We start from the raw sequence: 24437 nt of genomic DNA, 5'->3' as shown, positions 1-24437 counted from the left end.
TTATTGCAAAGTTTTTTGTACAGTGTTGTATTGAGCTAAGAGAACACTTGTCGGTCAAAAATATTTTGGCTTTATGAATTTGCAGCTTAAAGGGTCAGCAAACTTATAAAACATAAAAGCACACCTTTAAATGGAGCAAACATGGTACCGCTTTAACAAACAGGAGGCTGAATCCATGCACTACAAAAAACAAATATCGTCAAATAAAATCTCTTTATGTTTCCGTTTACAGTGATTTAAACAACGGATTGCCCCATTCGGCTTTCAAGTAAGGTTCAGTGCCTTTCTGTGTGACATAATGCCACCGCCCGTGTTTTTATGCATCTACAGTAACTGTATCCCTTCACCCGAGCAGCTGCTTGTTTTCCCCAGTAGGGCTTTTCCCTCGCACTGATTAGCACCCCATTAGGAGAGGCCTGGCAGCTTACTGCCTGTTGACAGTCTCTCCATTAACCTTATTGTGCATATCCCGCTTATCACACAGCTAAGCACTTTTCTCCGTTGAAACATAAAAAGCCGGAGCGGACGAGGGAGAGAAATTCATGCCACACATTCAGAAAAAGCACACGCACACTCACACACAGTCTCACACAGTCTCTCACACACACACACACACACACACACACACACACACACACACACACACACACACACACACACACACACACAAGGAATCCAATCTTTCACTTCAGGTCTGCGAGAGGAAAAAACCAAAGTGTTGCTTACATATATAATTTCCCGAGCAGTCAGTTGCTCAGTCACTCCAGTTTTCCATTCCTTCTACCCTGTTAATCCCATTTTCAGTCTTCATAAGCCATAATCCATGAAATATGCTCCCTTCCCTCAGTGCCGAGAAAAATAAATTCAGTCTCCGGATCACTTGGGAGCTGTTCCAATTAAATGTTACATGATATTTTTTGACCTTATTCTTCGGCTAAGGCTGATTTTTTGAATGGCCTGTATAATCTGTGGCGCAGCGTGTGTGTTGAAGTTTCTAAAGCTCTGATTGGTTGATTGGAGCTGGATAATATTCTGAAAATGTTTGAAAAGACATACAAATAACCACAAATTATAGTCCATATGGAAGTGTCAGCTCACTGCAGAGGCTGAACTAATCATCTACTCTACAGCAATGATTCAAAAATGTGATTTGGAGAAACGGCAATTAAACAATATGCTACATAAATATGATAATCAGAAAGTACCATGATAAGAATATGGTAATCAGTACAGTACACATAAATATGTAAATTAAACAATGCCATGGTATTTCAGACTAAGACAAATAAGGATGCCCAAAATCATGAAAAAAAAACTGTACTTAGAAATATCATGTTTGTAGAGATTTATATATTTTAAAAAATAAAATTCAAATACAAATATTTTAAAACAAAACTGGTTAATATGTACAAAAATAAACAGTATAATGAATCTATTTATAAACCGTATTGACATAATAATAATAATAATAATAATCCAAAAATATTAAAATGCCCTCCAAAATATTAAAATGAAGTGATGTTCTTTGTAAAATAGGCATTTTATATAATTGTCTATATAATCATCAATTCACTGACACATGAGATTTGTTAAAAAATGTTTAGCATACTTAGTGAATTTGAAATTATAACTGTAATTCTCAATTTATACAAATAAACTCATAAAACCGATCGAAAATATATATATAAATCGATTTCAGAAAGGGATTTAACAAAATATAATATTGTTTGTGGGATATTGTAAATTAGCACACACACACTAACTGTATAAATTTAAATTAAATATATACATAAATCTATATAATTCAAAACATTATGAGATTGCGAATTCTTGAATCTTTTGACAGCCCTGGTTTCATTTCATCTGTCGCCTGAGGCAGTTAACTTGTTGCCCAGGATATTGATTTAGTATTGATTTCGAGATACCAAAGACTGCTATGATACTCAAGCCAAAATCCTTCGTATTGATTGAACACCATCCATAAGATACACAAAGTATAAACCTCCATTTAAAGTATAAATGGAGCACTTGCTATCGTAGAAGCTGAAAGATGATCGTTTGGCACCAACTCCCTAAAATATGAAAGCATAAGATTGCTGGTCCCACTCCAGCTCTAAAAGTCTCTTATCAGAAGATCTAGGTGCATCTCTGTTTTAGCAGGAAAGTGTTTGCTAATGTAAAAACAAGATAGCTTATCGTTATTGCTAGCGATTGGCATGAGAAGCGAGGACGAGGGCACCCTGTGTGAATGTGTCTGCGTCAGGCCTGTTTGCCGTGCTTAAGCGACGCATGGAGACCGGCGCTATGTAATGGCTGGCTGGTGACAGACGCCCGCCGTGTCACTTCCGTCCGGCTTGAAGGACCACAGCAGACAGAGCCTTTTCCTGCTGAGCTAATGGATTCCCTGTCACTCATCCCACAATTAATTACCTCAGCCCGCAGCTCCTTAATGAAAGAGTCGCCGCACCGAGACGAGACGAGGCCGGAGAAGAGGAGGAGAGAGTGTGAGAGAGTGAAAGAATGCATTGTGGGAACAAGAAAACAGATTGAGAAGGGACAGAAGGAGAAGTGACACTTGGAGAACACAAACGAAGAGAGAAAAATGGAGAGGCAGAGCATCAAAGTGAGAAAGAGGAAAAAATAAAACGTTATGAGAGAGGAAAAAGGGGGGAGACGCCGGGGTCCCGTTGGGAATGAGGCCAGTTTGAAAATGTGTGCGAGATCTTCATGGCCATTACTCTTGGTGAATCGTGTCCCTGCAGTGCTGCTCTTTAAGGTTAAATACATACATAAGCTAATTTAGCTTCCTGTAATGATAAATGTTACAGAGAGAGATTACTGAACAGCAGCCATGCTGTCAATCAACCTATATAACACTCTTTATGTCATACTGCTTTACAGATCAATAATTCACATTCAAGCATGAATATATATGAACAAGTATGTTTTATGACATTTCTAACATTGTGAATATACATTATCCTATACTAGCATATAATGTTACCAATGTTTATAAACCCACTATAATGGAAGCCAAATACTAGACTTTTACTAATACGAGTAGTTTTGCCCATTCAAATTGTCATAACTCTCTGATTACCCAGACAAGTAATTATTTTGTTTTTTTATTTACACGTCACACACGCATATATCTATATCTATATACAAATTAAACAGCAATGCAGAACTGCTGTGGTGTTGTATATGGCGGCCAAACAGAAAGAGATTTAGAGCTGCTCACACTGATAAATCCACAGTGAAACAATCTCCTACATCAGCTGTTTCAACGCTACACATCTAAATATACTGCCAGAACGAACACTACTCATAAAGTTTTATACTCCAAAACTAGTATCCAAAATCCTCAGAGGAACATTTTATTTAACTTGAAATCTCTCCCTTAATACAGACAGTTTTGCTCTTGCTTGACCCCAAAAATCAAAAACATTTCCATCTTAGAGACCACACAATAAGAGGGAGACTTAAAAATGCTTTATTTCAGATGCTGAGGAATGAGGGGCGTGAGTGCGGGCCGTAATTAGGGGTCCGCTGTCCATCCATTCCCAGAGGTCACCTACCATACGCATAACAAACACGCTGAAGCCTCATCAACCCGGGCAAAGCCGGAAAACAGACCCGCGCCGTTGTGTAGGAGGACATCTACGCGTGATATACTGATATAATCAAACGCATTTTAAACCAGATGAAAGAATGAGACCCTTATTAGAACACAGAGCAGCCACTGCATTCAAAACCGCTCCAATCCAGAAAGGACACACTTACAGTCAGTTTAATTGGCAAAGTGAAGGTCAGAGAATGTGTGTAAATGAAAAGACGATGAATTTAAACATGTCGGCAGTAAGAATGCCAGTCACAGACTGCAGTTAGGGTTTTTTTCTATCATTTTTAACTTTACTTGAAGTCATTTTTAGTTATTTTCTTGGATTTGTTAGATATGAAACATTTTAAAGACAACAATTTTATTTCACTTTAAACCATTTCGCTTCATGAAAATATTTTAAGCAGTAGTTTGCATCTAATTTAACTAAAAACAAAAAATTTACCGTGAAATTGTTGTAAACCAGAACTACCAGACCTGTTTTACATGTTTTAACATGATGGGGGTGTGCATTATTTTCTAATAATTCAACGGCCCGGAGTCAATTATTCCACTTATACTACGGTTACCACACCTCAAGACATTGTTCAGATGTATTTCAAGATATCTTTCAGATTTTTGCCCTTTAAACCCTCTTGTGTGTAGGACTAATTTGTCACGCATCTCATCCAATGCCTCCGTTGCGAATTCCAAAACGTCATTTAAGAGCTAGTAACGGAGGCTTGAGCCATTGATAGCAGAGTAATGCAGTTTTTAGAGAGACAGAGAGAGAGAGATTAAGTGTGTGTGTATTACCTGTGTCTGTGCATCTCTCAGCAGTGTATCTGAGGGAAACTAAGTTTATCTGCTTCAAGAACAGCGCCGTTAATACCTCGCTAGTGAGAAATTGTAAACTCGCGCTTGATCGGCCCAAAGTCCGGCATCCAACCAGCACGGAAGGTCTTTACGTGTTACTAGTCTTTCCTTTTCGCAACATACAAGATTAAATGAAATGATTTTTTTCATATGTATTAACTTGTTATTTCATCTGACTCCATAAATGAAAACGGTTTTAATGATATCAGTGCATCATTAAATGTGAGCGAATGTTTGACTATTCATTTTAACTCTAATGTAAATAATGTCCAAGTCAGTTAGAATAATCAAATGTAACAATTTATAATGTCAGGTAAATGTATCATAACAATTTCATAATCAGTTCAAAGATAATCAATACAAAACTTTAAATGCTCTTGAGTCTTGAATAAAGAGGAGAAATGTTAACCCGACATTTAAGAAATGAGTTTCGGCAACTCTCAGCCTCACAGGCTGATCTGAGGTACAGAAAAAGCCCTGATCTTTTTGCTGCATTCCATTATATAGCCAGAACTCATTTCAGTAAACATGAGTTCACAGTGGAAATTCACCTTAATCACTGTCCCAGACTTACTGGGGCAGAAGTTGAACCATTTGCTTAACAATGGAAATTTGCATTGAGTAAACACCTTCTGACCATTTATCTATAAGACACACCCTTCTGTGTGCAAGATATTTTTAAACTATTACGAACTTTATTACCTTTTGGTTTACTTATTTGGGAATGAGACATTTCAAATGATACTAAACATGTATAAATATGCCTGATATTTGTTCACATTAAAACCCATATATATTTTGGATGAATTTCAGATGATTTCAACGTGAGGGAAAAGAAGTGGGGGGAGAATGAGGGGGTCAAGGTAAAAGATGTAGATTAGAATGATTCTGGGGTGAGATTTGCGTCACGAATGCACGAGAGTGAGTTCAAATGGTTATTTTCAGCAGGGTCCTTTGTCCACTCGAGGAGTGATCATTCCTCAACTAGTTTTCCAGTCTTACAAATGTCATGTAGCTTTTAAGTTGCTTAACTAATTTACTGATAAAATCGCCAGAGCAGTGCTGACAAAACGCAATTTTGTGGCAGAAAAAATTTAAATAATCAGTTCGGTTTTAATCTATTGTTTAGTATATTCATTTGTTTGGTCAGTGTCGTTTGGATTTTGGTTCTTTTGTGTTGTAGGTTGTAAGGACCTTTGAAATAACTGAAATCATTTGGCAAAGGGATATGGACATGTAATGCGGACCTGCTGGAACAACTTTAGCCGTGCATTTCCTTGAAAATAATTGCACGCCGTAGAAAGTCCGTCCACCAATCAGATTCAAGCATTCAACAGCCCAGTAGTATAATGTGTAATACAGTCAGAATACTGAATTCAGACTTATTCTTGACTACAGCACAACATCTGCAGGAATGTTTACACATCTCTGTTTATATTTGTCACACTGTAATCTCTGCACTGATTTAGTCTTTTGTTGTGCTCCATGTAGTAATTATCTGTCCCCTGACCTGTTCTACAATGCTTCAACATTTAAAGCTGTTAAAATTTGCACTCTGATATGGAAATAATCCTCATTCCTAACCACTCTTTTAACCACTATTTCTCTCATTTATTTTAATCTTTTTACACATACAGTACACTACTGCTTTGCAACTAATGTGCAAATTATTCAGTGACTTTCAAAAGGATCTAGTTTTTGTCAATACTTGAGGCAAATCGTTGAGGAAACAAGTTTTGTGGGACCTTTAGCACAGTAAATGAATTATCTTAAATATACTTTAAACAAAACATAATTTCGAGCAGCATACTGTTGCTATCGTAACTTCCTCAGGAAAACTTGACTTTGCTCAGCCAGAAACCAGTTAAAATGATACATACTGTACTCTAACATTAAAAAGTTTGGGGTCGGTGAGATTTTTTTATGTTTTTGAAAAAAGTCTCTTCTGCTCACCAAGGCTGCATTTATTTGATCAAAAATACAGTAAAAACTGTGAAAAATTATTACAATTTTAAATAACTGTTTTCTATTTTAATATATTTTTAAAAGTAATTTATTTTTGTGATGACAAAGCTGAATTTCTCCAGACATCAGTCTCACGTGATGCTTCAGAAATCATTCTAATATGCTGAACTGCTGCTCAAACATTTCTTATTATTATCAATGCTAAAAACAGCTGTGCAGCTTAACATTTTTCAATGAAAATATGATACTTTTTTCAGGATCCTCTGATGTACAGAAAATTAAAAAGAACAGAATTTATTTTGAACAGAAATATTTCATAACATTTAAATGTCTTTACTTTCACTTTAAAGTAATTTCACTGTCAATTGAATGCATCCTTGCTGACTAAAAGTAGCAATTTCTTTCAAATAATACAAAATCTTAATGACCACAAACTTTTGAATATATACTTTAAGGCCCCATAATCACAATGAAGTGAACCCTGATTCTTGTGCTTTCTATATTTAGTGCACAAAATCCCAGAGTTTTTCATTTAATTTGGGCCCGAGCTCAGATTGAAAGAATCCTAATCAATATGAGTTTGGAGGACCCTCAAACAGATGTAGCAATACTCTTCTTGTAAAACACTGCAGTGGAGAGAGCGAGAGAAGCCGGCTGCTGTTCGGTGGATTAGGCCCAGGGCGTTGGAGTGCTGCTGGGAGCTGGAGAGACCCCGTCACACTCGCCCTGTTTACAGTGTGAAGAGTGTTTTTATGTCAGGGTTTTTGAAGCACCTCTCAAAGCCTGGGCCAAGGCATCAGGGCAGAGCTTACACTGGGAGAAGATGCACTTCACTGAGTCTCTCTCTCTCCCTCATACACACACACACACGTGTGCTTAAGGGCCTGTATCACTGACTCACTCTGATCAGAGCAAAAGAATGCCTGAGCATTGTGAATGTAAAAATAAGCCAGCGTGATAATCACTGAAAGAGCCCACATATGCTCTCGGCCCACGCCAACACGGATTTCTCCCCCGGCTAACTAAATGATAGTGAGCTTGTTTATCATTTCGCATCCGGACCAAACGTGGCTTGAATATCCTAAAATGACAAAAGGAATTCAATGATTCAAAAGTTGCTCTGTTCTAAAACCTTATGAGCTGCTTACTATAATAATGTTGCCTTCTAAGACACCTTGTGACCAAAATCATCACATATCTTCCTTTTGGTTTGCGTTCTGGGTCCGGAGTTGAACCGATCTTTCCGGCCCGGATCCCATTCTGCAGTGGAAATGTGCGGAAAGGTTTAAGAACAGACAACGGCCAGCTACCCGCACCGGAACAGTGTCGGTGGAAAATGGCTAATATAGTCTTTGCAGAGAGGGCAATCCCAGAATGCACCGCAACAACAAAATATCCATCCGAGGGAAAAAAACGAGTTCAATTTAATTATAAACAGACTATTTAAAAAAAGACAATATACTTAAAGCAGCACTATGCAGGAATTCCGTTTTTATCAAACAGCGACCCCTAGAGTCGCTGTAGAGTACTTGTATTTACCGTTACTGTCGTAAATACAACTCACGCAGAGCATATCTGCACTTCATAATAATAAAGTAGCCTACCGCGTTAGGCAAACCTGAGCCTAAATGCCAGATGACATCAATAAAGTTACATCATGTATGTCGCATTATTTCATAACAATGTCCGTTATTATGATGTTGTTAGACATGATTATTGCAATTGATCATAACAGTTTGCAAATTGCGCTCATTTACACTATTTACAACATGTAGGCTTATTTATGTCCTGATAATTATGTGAGATATTGACAACTGTTCCCATGATAATCGCAGGAATCAACTTTAACAGTGAAAGACTGAGCGAGTGGGACTCTTGTCCGGTTCCTCGCGCTGTTAGATTCTCGTTTCCTTTTTCTAGAGTCTTCCGACAGCGCTTTCTTCATTTTTTTTCTCCATTCTGAAAACGCAGGTCTGATGTTTACTCGTGTCTTACTCGTTTTTTTGGTCAGTCTGCTTTTTCCTCTTTCTCTTTTCCTTCGACAATGCTTTCCTAGCTTTCTGCTTCTTATAAGCCGGTTTAGCCATGACGATAGTTGTTCTTATAGCTAGCCGGATACTGGATGGGGGCGTGTATGCGTGTAATGTGTGCAGTGCCGTAAAGCAATTCATTTACATCGCGAGAGCTGAAATCACGCGATACTTCCTGACGCTGAGGCGGACCGCCGGCCCAAAGTTGCAAGTGCGGGGGGGGGCGAGGCGACCACCATTCAACCCGAAAAGAGTCATATAACCATTCCAATAACTCTGAAGCTGTTCAGTTAAGCTAAAAAAAAACTGCATAGTGCTGCTTTAAACAATGCACTACATAGTCTATTAGGGTTGTCAAAAGAATCAGAACCAAGTTGGTACCGACATTTTAAAAATGTGACGATACTAACATTTCTGCATTCAATCCGGTACCCACTGAATTAATAAATGAATACATATAAATGAATAAGCATATAAGCATTTATTCATTTAAACCCACAACCTTTGTTTTCTCTATTTTATAAACGTTGGGTAAAATAGTAAATTAATGGTAAATAAAATGATTAACTCAAAGGTCATTGGTTTAATTCCCAGGGAATGCATGAAGTGATAAAAATGTTTCAATGCAATGTAAGTTGCTTTAAATAAAAACATCTAATATATAGATAATTGAATAAAAAATAAAAAATAAATGATAAAACTTTTATACTACATATAAAACGAAACGATAATAAAATACACATATATCAATACCATAGGCAGCTCACTAGGTTTTAAGTGTTGATTAAACGTTTCTGATGGAGCATGTGAACATGAGAGTGACCAGCGCTGGCATCTCTCCTGACGGGACGGGACGCTCTCTGAACTGCTGTCACTGGAGGATCTGCTACACCAGCACTCTCCCCTCCAGTATCAACACTGGATGACTCACCACTTTTCGCTGACTAACTCTTTTCTCGAACGAGAGTGAGGGGGGTGATAAGAAGATTGTCAGGCACAGTGCTGGAGGGGAAGACAGACAAACCGAGAGAGATGGGCATATCTCAGCGCTGCCGGCTGCCTCTGATAAACACTGATAAGGCATCTCTTTGATGTTCAGTTAAGTGTAAAATTAAAATGCGCCAAAAGCCGAGGGGCGCACAGGCACAGGATTTTCCTCTTTTCTTGTTGGCTCCTCCCCTGTGTGCCTGTCCGTCTCTTTCTGAAATCAGGCAGGTGTTTATCATATGGGTGTCTGTCCCGTCGTGCTTATATAAAGTCCAAATCAAATATCAAATCATTTTCAATCTTTCATCTGGCTATCATTAAGCCTCATTATCCACACGGCCTGATTACAGATCCAATTAACCTTGTTTCTCTGAGCCGTGCGTATAGTTAATAATTTCTCTAATTGAAAAACTGTAATGTCAGAATCACAGATATGAAAACACTTAGTTGCCTGGCAGCTTCTTCGGCTGTAATGACGGCATAAAAAAGTGGCACCGACCAAATTAAATATTAATATGTCTGGAGACGCTTATAGAAGCTTCTAACCTGATTTGTCACATCTGACCAAACAGATTAAGCACTTTACTGGAGTCGCATTCTACACTTTTCATCTTATTTTTTATCTTCCATCCATCCATCCATCCATCCATCCATTCATCCATCCATCCATCCATCCATCCCCTACATTGACTTGCATTACAGAATCTATCTATCTCCTACATTGAGTTACATTATAGATGGATCATTTCCAGCTATAAAAACCTAATAAATTATTTGTAGTTTTGTATTTAACAGAATTATATTACATAATATCATATTATTGTATACACATATATATTTTGATGCATTTAAAATGTGCATTTAAAATAAAACGGACACAAAATGTTGTCAGGTATATATATTAAAAAAAAATTATATATATATATATATTTTTTTTTTGTGTGTGTAAATTTGTCAATTTTTTCAGTTATTAGCCAAAACATGAAAATAATGAATGTCTTCTCTAATACGTTGCTTCTGAGGCTCATCTGGCCCAAACTCTCACCTTCACTCATAGCTGTGGCATCACAACAATGATGACGTCATAACTAATGCATCAGTTACATAAATGTTCCATAAACTGGGTGGACTGGAGAGCGAGCTGTGGCTGAAACCAGTCTAGAAGCGGTGTACTAGAGCAGGGGTTCCCAAAGTAGGGGTCGCGACCCCCCGGGGGGTCGTGAGACAGCGAGGGGGGGTCGCGAGATGATTTCCAGAAGTGTAATTGACAGAATTACTAAAAAATATTTTGCAACCTAAAAGTTAAAGATTTTTAATAAAATCAAGAGATGTTGGATGTGTGGAATTTCATGATTTATGAGTGACGTTAGTCTAGTAGAATTTTCTAAAAAATATTTTGCTACCTAAAGGTTAAATGATTTTTTGTGTCACGCATGCATGCATGTCTATTTCCCTCATATTAAATATAAAACACATGTGGACTGATATTTTTCCAATGTCCGGACTCCTTTATTAACGGAGTAGGCCTATATAAACAGACGTTTCAATATATTTGTATGAAATGCATTTTCTGAGAATTTATATTTCAAGTTTACAGCAAATGTCAATATGCACGCTCTTTGGTCCATCAGTGCTTGAGTCACCATATATCGGAAAACATTTGTAATGGGTGAGACATAATTCTGACCACTTATTAAGTTTTGTTTTAAGTAAATTTCGTTTTGTATAAATTGTATCTTCATTTTAATCAAAGTTTTCATCAACAAATTGACTGGATTAATAAATAAAAAGCAAATATAGTAGACAATATAATTAGGACACGGAGGCGCCGGCACGTGAACTGGAGCGCGTCTCATAAATGAACCGAAAACTGACAGAAAACACTAGTTTATTAATAAACAATTCAAATGTTTAATGCACAATCCTTACTTTGGCCGGTTATTTGTGGCAAGCTGTATGCGTGCGTTGAGATGGGGAATAGGCAATATAAAAATGCTGTCATTATAAAAGGTTTCTAGTGTCAATGTATTGCTTGTTTTTCTGTTTACATTTCATGTTGTGACACTTCTCTTCTCTTTAACATAATGCTGGTACGTTAGAGCGACCAAAGCGTCAACAAGCTTTAACAAGCGTCAACAAGCTTCAACAAGCTTCCCCGTACTTTTTGACAAGCGTCCTCGACAGGGCGGCCAGAGCTTCTTTGCCGCTCAAGTCGGCGGCGGTGTGAACGTACAGTTATGCTTCTTGCGGCGGACTTTAGGGACTCAGTTTGAACTGGTGTTAAGGCGCAATGAATGAAATGAACAAATGTTAATTAAATAGAACCCCTAGGTGAAATGAACGGGGGAGAGGTTCACAACCTGTGAATTCATCCACTCCCGAAATACTTAAAAGTTTGGGCTGGTGAACTGGAAGAATAGAGTAAACATTAAAGTTACTTACACAATGTGTATCTGATATGAATAAAACGTGTCGAATTATAATGGAAAGGATTATTATTACCTCTTCCATAAACATCAGTGTGTATTTTACAAACTCTAAATGTATTGTTTTTTTAGTACTTATGTAAATTTAGGGGGCGACCGCGCCCCCCCTGTTCCAACGTCTATGCACCAATCTCATTAGGTGATGTTAATATTTAATATAAAATAATATAATGGTTGTTTTGACTGTTGTGTTATTTTGTGTTGTAAGTATGCCTATTAGTGCATGTGCACAGTTTCACGCAATGTTTGTATACTTTAACCACCTCCGAGGATATAGGGGTTGCGAATCACTCGCACCTTTATTTTGGGGGTCGTGGGCTTAAAAGTTTGGGAACCCCTTGACTAGACGGCCGATTCACACTCGCATCTAGTCTCATCTAAAGCTAGAGTTAGTTAGCTATGCCACTTTGTTCCTGTCGCTGTGCTTTTACTCTGTAATCATGATGCAAAAAAATGCAAGAGAGATATAAATAAAGCAAATGCCCTCAGAGTCTGGTATCCAAGCAGCTGTAGAGTCACGTATGCTGTTTTCCTTTCACTCCTCGGTCATCGGGTGCAGTAAAACACAGAGGCAGCAGTAACTTCTCAACCTCTGAAGGCAGCGGCCTACAGCTCAGTCAAGTGTGCAATAATGCGCTCAGACAAGAAATGAAAAGCAAAAGGAGAGAACGAAATGGTGAAAAGGAGAGAGGAGAAAGGAGGGGGCGGGAATACAAGATGTAAATCTATTCACAGATTGGGCCAAATCTGTGCTAAGACTATTATTTTCCCACACCGCAACAGAATCTTGGCTGAAAACACGACACCAACCCAGACATTAAACACTTGGGCCCATTTCAAACATCAGTAACCACAAACAAAAGGCACCAGCAAAAAATTTGGCCAAGTTATTTGGCTCGATACTCATTAGCACCTGAAATTCTGGAAGGAATTACATTTGAAGACACCCCTGAAAACACTCCTGCATCCATCATACCGCTGCGAAAAAAGGAGAATTATCAAATCAACGGGATGAAACTTTGATTGACTCAAATCGGATTTGCAGAATGGAAATGAGACTGCACTCTATTCTAACACTTCTGCAGAAAATCGTTTCTAAATGGTTACTAGGGTGATTTGGTTGGTTACTTATGTTTTACTGACCCCAAAAAGAGTCAAAGTACCTTCAGCCAAACTGCATAGTTTTGCAAATGGTAATCCTGGGTGAATTATGTGTACGTTATACGATATATTAAGAATTTTTGAGATTTATTGTACATTAGCTATGGCATGCAAGTTGAGAATTTCATTTGTTTGAAAAATTGGAATATTCCAAAAACAATTTATTGGTCAATGTGTTTCACCGATTAATATCAGGATAAAATAAACAAAATCAACTAATACAATTTTTTTGGGGAAAAAGTTTGCTAAGTACAGTTTTAAAATCAGTTTGCTAAGTACCAATAAAACAAAATGTTAAAGTAATAAATAAATAATAATTAAACCCTAAAATTTCTATCATATAAATACAGATTTTGGAAAATTTATCCCCACAAATGCATTTTTAACCAGCAGTAGAAATCCCGAAATCATTAAAATAAAACCCAGCTAATGTCTAGTAATGTCACTGCATAAAAACTATTTTTAGCTGTAATGTGTAAGTGGCTTATGGTATTTTGGTCTCTATATGTGATTTGAGTGCCTGCTTCAATGGAAGTCTAATGGAATATTTTGTCCATTTCATCAACCATAATAAAATTTTATAAAAAAAAATAAGAAAATAAAAACTTAATTCCAAATGCTTCAAAAATGAATAGCACACCATCACTTATGAACACTCAGTGGAATGTCCTCTTAAATAACAACTTGTGAAAACTGGATTTCTATTCCGAGTCAGAATGACATTTGCAACAAGTCTTCCTTTTATCGTCCAGTGTAAACACACGGCGAGGGAAAATGTCTTTGCTTGAAATTTCAAGCAAGTGTCAAACGAGACAAAGAAGTGTGTGAGAAAATTCCCAGTGTACCACAGACAATGAGTGAAAGAAGCGATTGTGTGATCTACACATACAGATGGACACTTGTTGACCAGGTTGGGTTTGTTAAGGCCTGAGGGGCTTGTTGGATATCAAAGGAACAGCGTATCCAAACAGGAAAATCTGTCATTATTTACTTACATTATGTTGTTTCATACCCTAAAGTTGCCATTTAATCTGTATGCCACATAAAAACTACCAGCATATGGGTTTGGAACAACATCATGATGGGGAGCAAAGAACAGAATCTTACATTTTTAGGAGAACTACCCCTTTAAATCGGTGTATGAATTTGAGACGGACACATAAGTGGCTCTGTTGTCCTCACTTCCTGTTCCTCCAGGGAGCAGGGCACAATAGCTTGCATACTCAGTTTAAAAGAATGCCAACCCCCTAGGGAACATCACAGCAAAGGAAACTGAGAACAGATGAGCCGTTCTGAACATCTGAATCTATCTTTCATTTGAGAAAGAGAAACAGTGAGTCATCTGAGCCACACTGAATCATAAATGAACTCATAATACAGCTGAATCTGATTATGCCGCGTGGCACCACTGCAGATCTAACCCTCGAGACTGGAACCGTTCAGACTAGAACGCGAATGAGAAATCGAGTAGTCAAGTACTTGTTCAGCACTAACTGATTGATTATTAAAAGGGCAATTCAGGATTACTAGATTAGAACTGATTTTCAATTTTATGGTGGGAACAGAATGCGAAGAGTTTAACGGACTGCTGTTTTTTGTTATTTTTAATAAAACAGTTATAATCAACATTTCAACTGAGTTAAACATAGTTTTTTTTATCTAGGGCATATATTTTAAATAATGTATATATTACTATTATTATAATGATAAATAATAAAATGTATTTATATATCTAGGATATATATATATATATATGTATATATATATATATGTATATATATATATATATGTATATATATATATATATAATTAATATTTTAAATGTTTATAAAGTATTATTTTAAAAATAAATAATGATGTGTGTGTGTGTGTGTAACAGTTTTTTAATATATATATATATATATATATATATATATAAAATACACACAGACACATACATACACACTTAATATTTAATATTTGTATATTACTATATTAAATACAAATAATTATAAGTGTGTGCCTTATCTTAATTCTTAATGTCTAAATAATGAATTTATTTGATTTTCATCATGTGTCTCAGTCAGAAAAGGGTGGCTTGCCCGCTTCAGGTTGGTGGAGAGTTCCTGCCTCAAGTGAAGGAGTTCAAGTATCTTGGGGTGTTGTTCCCAATTGAGGGAAGGATGGAACGGGAGATTGACAGACGGATTTTGAATTCTTAACTACAAAATAACTCAAGATGCCCAACCTTAGTTGATGCGTGTCATCTAACAGAGGCTTGTGTGGTTAGCTGGTCCGGTTTCTTACCTCTGCGCTGCTCACTCGACCTTCCTGGAAAGAACACTCCGCTACATTATTAGTGCAGATGTGGCGATATTTACACCAGTTGCAGGGGAAAGGGCTGCTAACACACGACGAACACCTACAGAGGAGAAAATCAAAAGAGAGTTACATGAGAGATGTGTTCTGAGCACATGAAACAAGTAATCTGTTAAGTCGACCAGATTTTCTACTCACTTGAGAGTCAGAACACACTGTAACTTGACTGGCTGTGCTTAATAGTCTTATTCATAGTTTTAATTTAAAAAGTACAAAGTATATTAATTCAGTGTTTTAATGCAATCACAAGCTGGCTTTGATGTAACATTATATTTTATATACATTTATATATTATATGCATTAAATAAATACATATTTAAAAATGGTGCTGTCATCTTCTGTAACGTAAAAGTTTGTATATATATATATACATACATATACACAAACTGTATAGACACTGCCCAGACAAAAAGTCGCTGTTTGGATTTAAATCGGCAAAAGCTTAAGAGTCTATGATCATTATTGTAGTAATGATTATGTTTCTAGCATCTAATATGTTTGCTAAATATTTCTTCTGACCCTAATTGATGGAGTGTGTAGCTTTTAATTTTTAAAACAACCACATCATGGCTATATTCCAGGATGACAATGTCAAGAAACATTAGGCTCAAATTGTGAAAGAATGGTTCTGAGAAGCATGAAAAATCATTTTCACACATGAATTGGCACCAGAACTTAAACTCATTGAAAGTCTTTGGGATGTGCTGGAGGAGGCTTTACAGAGTGCTGGACTCTTGCATTGTTAATACAAGATTTGACCAAAAATGTATGCACCTCTTGATGGAAATAGCATCCCAACGTTTATTTATTTATTAAAAGGTATACCGTAAATACAATATGGTATGAAAAATGGTATGATGTTATTCATATGCTATTCATCTGCATAGTTGTCACTGTATAAATTAAATTAATCTTTTTTAAAGCTACAAAAGTGATTTTCTATTTGTATTTTTTTATTTGATTAACATTAATGACAGACATCAGTGGGTATATTAGGTATAATAGACTAATATAGTCCACTTGAACGTGTAAATAAAAATGAGAGTAAATTCAGACACTGACATCACTTTTGCATAGTAATGCTTGTTGTTTAAAAATCATTTGAAACTGGCAGCTCCAGTAGTAATGAAAAGATTCATCTTGAACTTACACCTTAGAATTTACACCTGCATGATATCACGCTGTAGCCACATTGGACCAGCGGTTTGGGAAATGGATGATTCAGCTGCGGGCGCCATCTAGTCAGACGCTGGAATTCATTCGGTGTGACCGTCACAGTGCATTATGGGTATTCTCTAGCCGTTGAGCATACATCGGTTGTACACTCGTTATTGCAGTGCATTATGGGACTGAATGAGTGCACTCGATAATGTCCACTATGGCTTCTGACACCACTACAAAAGGCTGTACCCTCAAATACTGCCCTATTTAAGGGTATAGGGGGCGATTTCGAACACAGCCAAGGTGGTGGCTTACTAGGAATACTAGAAACGCACAAAAAATGCACAAAATTGGTACTTACAGTCGGTAGAAAAGGAAAAGTTGGAGAGGATGATCAAATGTCCCAACAACCAAACAAGATCTAGATTCATAACTACTACCGCACACCACTCACAAACACAAGAAGTGGGAACTAGAACTTCTTCATCTTCAGCAGTGACCTAAACTCTTTGTCCTCAACTGAACCTCTAGCTCAAGTCATTAATTCTCTCAATTCTTCGAATACTTTGCCTATAAATCACATCATTGTCCTTGGGAACATCTTGAACGAGCCCCGGGTCAGACTTAAACTCTCATAGAGACTCTCTAATTGTGAAAGAAGACGGCGCCGTGGAAATCTGAGTGGTCAATATGTCACAAATCCACTCTTTCACTTCAACACACACAATTAATCCTCTAGGGCCATTGAACACCCGAGTCGTTCATGCCGCTTCTCAATTAGTCATTAACCTGACCCTGAAAAAGCCTTTCAGACGGAGGCCCTAATGACATTCCCAATTAAACAGTCACATCCTGCGGAGAAACAGAAGCGGGCGACACCTGTGGATTCGAGCGCGGCATACAGGACGAAAGGCCAATCGCGCCACGAGAGACACCGTGAGAGCGTTTGCGAATACTTCCGGCAGGGCAAATTTTCCCACCTCACGCCGTCTCTCATCTGCCACCATCCCGCACGGAAAGCCTGCGCAATAAACCATCCTAATCACGTCTTTCCCTCTGGAGGCACGCTTCAAATCGCCTTCAGAGAGCACTCGACAGTCCAAGCACACCACACCTGGAGCCGCATCGCTCAGTATGATCTAGTTTCTCTCCCCTCGCTCTCGCAGGGCCCCGGGAGGAGAAAACATCTGAGGCGTTTGCAGGGGCTAAATTATACAGGCCGCTTTTCTCTGGCAGAACAATTGCACCATGGATATGAAACCATACAAATTATCATGGGTGATTTAAAACCCGTTAATGCAGTTTCTTTGCTGTATGGATGCATTTTAACTCGCTAAATCTAATATTGCTGCCGACGGGTGTGCGGTGTGGGAGTGTTTTTAGTGCGCTGGAAGGGAAAAATGCAAACTAGAGCTGATGGAGGAGGCGCAGTGCTCCACTGCAGCTGAAATGCGCTGTAAATACTGCAAACGGATCTGCAAGTCTTGCCTGAAATATGCAATATGCTGTGTCAGGGGTTTAAGGCCCATCAATTCACTCAGCTTTAATTTGAGCGTGGGCTAAAAAACACAGCATGGCCAAATGGTGACATTCTGATGAAGTGAGTATTTTACCATCATTGGGAGTCTGGGCTGGACTTTCAGCTCAGGCGAAACAGCATCAAATCATAAGGCTGTGCACAATAGTCAAACTGAAATTAAAAAATTTACCATATTTAATTTATTAATACAAGTTTCTGGCCTGGATTCATTTGTGCACATTATAAAAGTAAGGTAAAAAAAAACACATCTTTCCACCAAAAATGAATAACAATATGGTCATCATTGAAAGTGAAAGACATTTTTGAGGTGATCACTAACCTTATCCCAGGGGTAGGCAAGTTCGGTCCTAGAGAGCCGCTGTCCTGCAGAGTTTGGCTCCAACACTGAAAAAAGACCTCACCTGCCTATAGTCTTAGTAATCCTGAAGATATTGATTAGCTTGTTCAGGTGTGTTTGATTAGGGTTGGACCTAAATTCTGCAGGACAGCGGCTCTCTAGGACTGAACTTGCCTACCCCTGCCTTATCCCAACCCTCCCATCCAATTAATGGGCTCCATTCTGTATAGAAAGCCCAGTTTTTAAAAATCCAATCAACTCCTAATGGATAAAATCAAGATTTTGGAGTAAAATGGATTAATTATAGAAATAAATGTATACACACACACACACAATTAAAAAAAATTCTAATTGACTATCCAATTTTGCTCACAAATGCATATTGAAGTCTGAACAAAATAAGATGTATAAATGAATAAAATATGCTAAAAATAAAATCATAATTAAAATAATTATACATTTATTTTATAATAATATTGCTATATCTTTATATCACTATAAAAATTATTAAAGTAATTCAACTTTATTACAAATACACATATGTATATTTTTATTGCAAAACATTACTGATTGTCTTGCTTTCAGCACATTCTGACTAATGCTTCCAAGACTATCACGAGACATTTATGCAAAATCATCAAAACATGTTAGCTAGATAACATTATCTTGGTGACACATTAGCAGAAACCACAACACTGAGGAATACATAACAGAAAACAAAACAAAATGTGCATGGCATAAAAATGTCCAAAATCAACAAATGTTCCTTATTGTTGAGTCCTCCATCTACTCCCTCAAAACCTATCCAACTCTAAAAAACGGTGAGAAAGGACACAGTCGTCCTTTGATATGCACTTCCTGGTAACTTGAGGACACGCATATCTAGGTTGAGCAATAAAACACAAAAGAGTTTCAAATGTTTAATGAATGCCCACATTCACATCCAAAACTAACTAGCACTAGAGAGAAACCCTCAATAACAGCTGCATGGGAAGATGAAACAGAATAAAGTGCTTTGGCTTTATATAAGCCATTTCATAACAAAATATCCTGAAATGCACGGTGCTTCCTCCCTGCCCCCTCTCTCACATCACAGGTGGTCATTATCCCACTGGGAAAAACGAGGTTAAGAGGGGGGTGGGGAAGGGTCTTTGGGTCTGGGTGGTCAAAGAATTGTGGGAAATAAAGATGGAGGCAGGAGATTGAGGACGAGTGAGTGCCGTCCACTGGCGTCACACAACTGGCGGGCTAAACGTTCCCACAGGGCTTTTGTGAAAACAGGAAATCTGGCACCGGCTATAGGCCATGCTGGCGAGGTAGCACGCCTCGCTCGGACGTGGGTTGCCATGGCAACTGCCGAGCCCGGCTCGATGGATCAGCACGGGCGCTTGTACTTACACACATAAAGAGTGGATTGCAGAGTGTGGGGTTGTGCATCTAATTTTCTATAACACACACAGTACCTGTATATGTAGCATCAAGGTGCAAATTGCAGTCGTCACGTAGCGGCTCCCTCCAGTTATCATATTTCATCTCCCTTTTGTTTTTTGCTTTCCTTACAATTCACCAATTCGCTTCCTTCTTCCAATAAACCAATTCACATTTCCCTCCTGTTTCGATGGAAATCACAACTGGAACGGCCAAAATGGGTTTGGAAAAACAAAGGAGGTGCTAACAATGCGTGATTGTGCTCGCTGACTATGTTAAGGGATGTAAAGCGTTCGAATGAAAGGAGGAGTGTCGAGGGGAAATAAACGAGGGGGTTCTGTCCTCCGGGACGCAACGACAGGTCTCCACCCACTGCATTCACTCCACGGTGACTGAAGTGCAAATGAACAGAAATATATAGAGCGTGGATCGCTCCTAGGCCAAATTGTGGCTGTGATTACAGTGTTCGGACTGAACTCTGTCAACACTCACGTCTAACGCAGGGTTTGTCAAACTTTTAGATGCCACTGACCCCCAAATATGATCATCCTTGTGTGAAAAAACACCATCTTAAAATATAAAAGCTATATACATTTTTATGTATAAAGACCCAATTATACTGTGAAAAAATAATATTATAAATGTGTAAAATATTTAGTTTGGTGGGGTTTTTTCTACTCACTGTATTACTGTACTGTATTTATTAAATGTATTAATTTGTTATTTAAAGCAAAGTTCATGTATTAATTTTAATACATTTATTTGTTTAGTTAGTAAGTTTTATCAAATGTATTTGAATGTAAATTTAATTATTTAAATTAAATGTTTATGTATTATAATTAAATGTATTTTTTTCTTCAAATACATTTATTTTAATTTATTCATTTTATGTATTATTTAAATAAAGTTTTATTCATTTATTTTACATCATATTTACATGTTATTTTAATGTTTATGTATTTATTTTAATCAAAAATCTTTTTATCAATTTGCTTTTATTTCTATTAATATTTTAATTCGTTTTTTATTTTATTTTAATTATTTAATTTTTATTTATTATTTAAATCAAATTTTAGTTTTATAAAATGTATTAGTTTTAATTTTTAAATTAAATGTTATTTATTTTAATATTTTTATGCATTTATTTTAATCAAATGTATTTATTTTAATTCATTTAAATTAAATGTATTAATTTATTAACATTTATATTTAAATATAATTTATAAATCATTTATATTTTGTTAGTTTAATCTTATTTTTTATTTATGTTTATTTTATAATTAAAGGTGACTTGACTAACCAGAAGCAGAGGACCGCAAGAACTGAGTGCATATATGATCTGAATCACAGATTGAAATCATTCCAGCAGCAAACAGCTGGACCGCACCGCAATTACACACCAGCGCAAACACCTCTGGAGCAATTACACTCATTTATACTGACCACAGACCGAGCTGCAACTCACTCTTTTTTTACTGCCAGTGGGAACATATTGTGTTATTCTAAGAGAAATTATGATTTCAGCAGGATGTTTGCTGGTTTCTGAGAAATTAACAGATGTTCTTATTTTGTTTTGTTTTTAAATGAGGTTCTCAAAACTATAGAAGCTTGTTTCTGCCACTGAATAAAAAAAAAGAAGACTTTTAATTTCATAGTTCTACTCGCAGTTGTGAGGAAAAAAAGTCAAAATGTTCTTTGTTCAATGTTGCAAAGTTAACACAAAAAAGCATTTGTATATATGCACTAGACTTAAAAAAAAAGCACCTTCTGACTACAGGCAAAGATCCTTTAAGTCGGTCCATGCGGCGGCCATCTTTCACTGTAGGTAAAAAAATCATGCTGCAAGAAAAACTAATTCATGCAGGTCCAGTAAATGCACGTAGGCAACGTCTCTAACACAACCTGATTTTTCATCATAATTGGGTATCAAGTTCTATAGTTGTGAATGGAAGGTACAGCATTCTGTTCACATTTGTTCAATGGCAAATTAAAAAAAATCCACTATAGTCTTTCTATGACTTTAATGGTTGGTCAGAAGAGAAAAAGATGCCAAATTTGCAATCACTACTTCAGATGTTGTATTAGAAACACCCACACAAGTGACTAGTTTTCTGAAATTTTATTGCCAAGGTAATATAACACAAAGTATAGTGTTATAAATGTACATAAAATTGTATATATATAAAGATTTTCATGCTAATAACTGTGGAAACACATCACCACAGTCTGTGAATATACTGTATATATAAATTAACTAAACAGTCAGCAAGGAAAAGAAGAGGTATTAACGAATACAGCTCAAAGTGACTTTTTTTAGAAGCTTAAGCATTCTAGATACAATTTTGCATGTGGTTTTGATTACATGATTATACAAACAAACACTTCACTATCCATGAACATCTGTCTAATCCCGCTCATGCTCTTCATCATGGCACATCTGTGTTGTGTTTGTGTGTATCAGTAAAAATAATACAATTTCAGCCAACATGATTTCACCAAAATGTGACTTATGTAGCCATAAAGAATACTAATGCACAGGTAACACTTTACAAAAAGGTTATATTTGTTGAACATGAATTTATGCATTTAATATTATGAACTATCAATGAACAATAACTTTTTTATAGCTTTTATTGATTAATGTTTTGTCAATGCATTTTTCATTTTAGTTCAAACTGCATTACTGCATCTTTAACGTTTAATGTTAAAAAGTAGAAATAAAGATTAACCAATGCAATGATTAATAAATTCTGTAAAAATACTGTTCATTGTCAGCTCATGTTAACTAGTGTGTTAACTAATATTAAGGTAGGTAATATGTTTACCATTTATACTGCAGAATGTAAAAAAAAAAAAAACAGTAACTTCTGGCATGATTTTACCTGGATTTGAACCGGCTACCATCATATTACCCACCCATAGCTTTAAAGTGGACCTATTATGCCCCATTTCACAAGATGTAATACAGGTCTCAGGTGTTCCCAGAATGTGTCAGTGAAGTTTCAGCTCAAAATACCCCATTTATTATAGCTTGTCAAATTTGCCCCTATTTTGGTGTGAGCAAAAGCACACCGTTATTGTGTCCCTTTAAATGCAAATGAGTTGCTGCTTCCCCCCCCCTTTCCAAAAGAGGGCGGAGCCTTTGCAGCTCATGCTTCAGAAGAATGTCACGCATTGAAAATATTAGAAATTGCCAGTAGCAGTGTTCAGCCTTACATGTTCGAACCGGAGTCGGACAATGATGGAGAGGTTACCAGTTTTAGAATGCAACTGGACGTTTCTGAATGGTTAATGAATAAATGTATGTTGTCGTGGAGTTAAGTTGAGAGGGGCTTCTGTCTACTCTTACGTAAGAGTAGGTGGAAATCTGGAACCGTGGGTGGATTTTTAGCATTATAGGCTGGTTGATAACACACACTGTGGACACAAATCATATTTCAAACACCTTTGAATTTTGTGAATTTATATAATAATAGGTTCACTTTAACCATTGGGCTTCAGTTTGATCTCTTTACTAGCATGTTTTCGAGAACTTTCTCTTCACTAAAAATACTTTTATTTTTTTTAAGTGAATATTTCCAGCAGCTGCGCTGGCTGTTTTAAGAGCAAAGAGGCTGGATGAAAAGTACTGAATCATTTGAGGGGGAAAAAATGGTACAAATGCTGACAAAGTGGATAACGGCAGCTGTGAAAGAAACTAGTTCAATGACTGCAAATCCAATCACACCCGGCTGGCAGTTTCACACGTCACAAAGACATCTTCGACCGGCACACTTACGATTGCAAGACGCTGCAGTTATAGAAGACGAAATCGGTGGTGATGAATTTGAGGCCCGTCTCTTTGGACTTCAGAGAGAGCTTCACGACCCGTTTATCGCCTGGAAAAGAATGGAAAGAGACAGTAATGAAGAGTTAGGCGGAGAAAATGAATGAGAAATGAAGTTAGCATGAGAAGGGTCATTTGAACTCGCACTGATGGTCTAATGCAGGCTGAGCAGTGACTGTGCCCCGCTCTGCACATATACTCAGTAATGTTCACGTTTCGAATATATTTGATTGTGAGAGCATTTATCCACTTCTTCCATCTGTGAGCGAAATGCACTTACGTTTCAAACTCAGCAACCCATAATGACTACATCTCTGCCCATCAAATTATACTTGTGGGCCTCACTTCACTATAATTGACATAATATTTCCATTTGCACATGCAATAATTGTTATTAATGGGACTACCAGGCTTCCGGAGTCTAAAAGTTACCATCATGAGATTTGGAAATCTTACAGTACCTTAAAAACCAGAAAAATTAAAGAGGGGAAAATGAAGTTAAGTCTCAAAGCTTCAGGAGGCTCTGAAGAGACTTTTTTAATTATCAGTCATCATAAAAAAGAAGAAGAAAAAAGCAGGGACAAAATGGGAAAATTTTTCAAAAAGGAAAAAATTTAATTAAATCAAATTAAATTGTATTTCTAAAGCACAAATTGCTGCACAGCAGCTCTAAAGAGCAGCTTA

The 24437-nt window shown here is 37.0% G+C and overlaps 1 protein-coding gene across 2 annotated transcripts in view; it reads right to left on the bottom strand.

Annotated features, from left to right (window-relative positions):
* plxna3 (plexin A3) overlaps positions 1 to 24437 on the bottom strand; it is a 172510-nt gene that overhangs the window by 51847 nt on the left and 96226 nt on the right. For both annotated transcript variants that reach the window (XM_077223064.1, XM_077223065.1), the window contains exons 8-9: positions 23706 to 23805; positions 15390 to 15504 (exon numbers count right to left, since the gene is read on the bottom strand). In XM_077223064.1, the coding sequence (XP_077079179.1) occupies positions 15390 to 15504; positions 23706 to 23805 (215 nt within the window). The remainder of the gene's footprint in view (positions 1 to 15389; positions 15505 to 23705; positions 23806 to 24437) is intronic.

The sequence above is a fragment of the Siphateles boraxobius genome, unplaced genomic scaffold (genome assembly GCF_051911475.1).
Source record: "Siphateles boraxobius isolate OS27281-9 unplaced genomic scaffold, OSU_SipBor_1 9, whole genome shotgun sequence".
NCBI lineage: Eukaryota > Metazoa > Chordata > Actinopteri > Cypriniformes > Leuciscidae > Siphateles > Siphateles boraxobius.
This window is presented reverse-complemented; position numbering and strand designations above follow the sequence as displayed.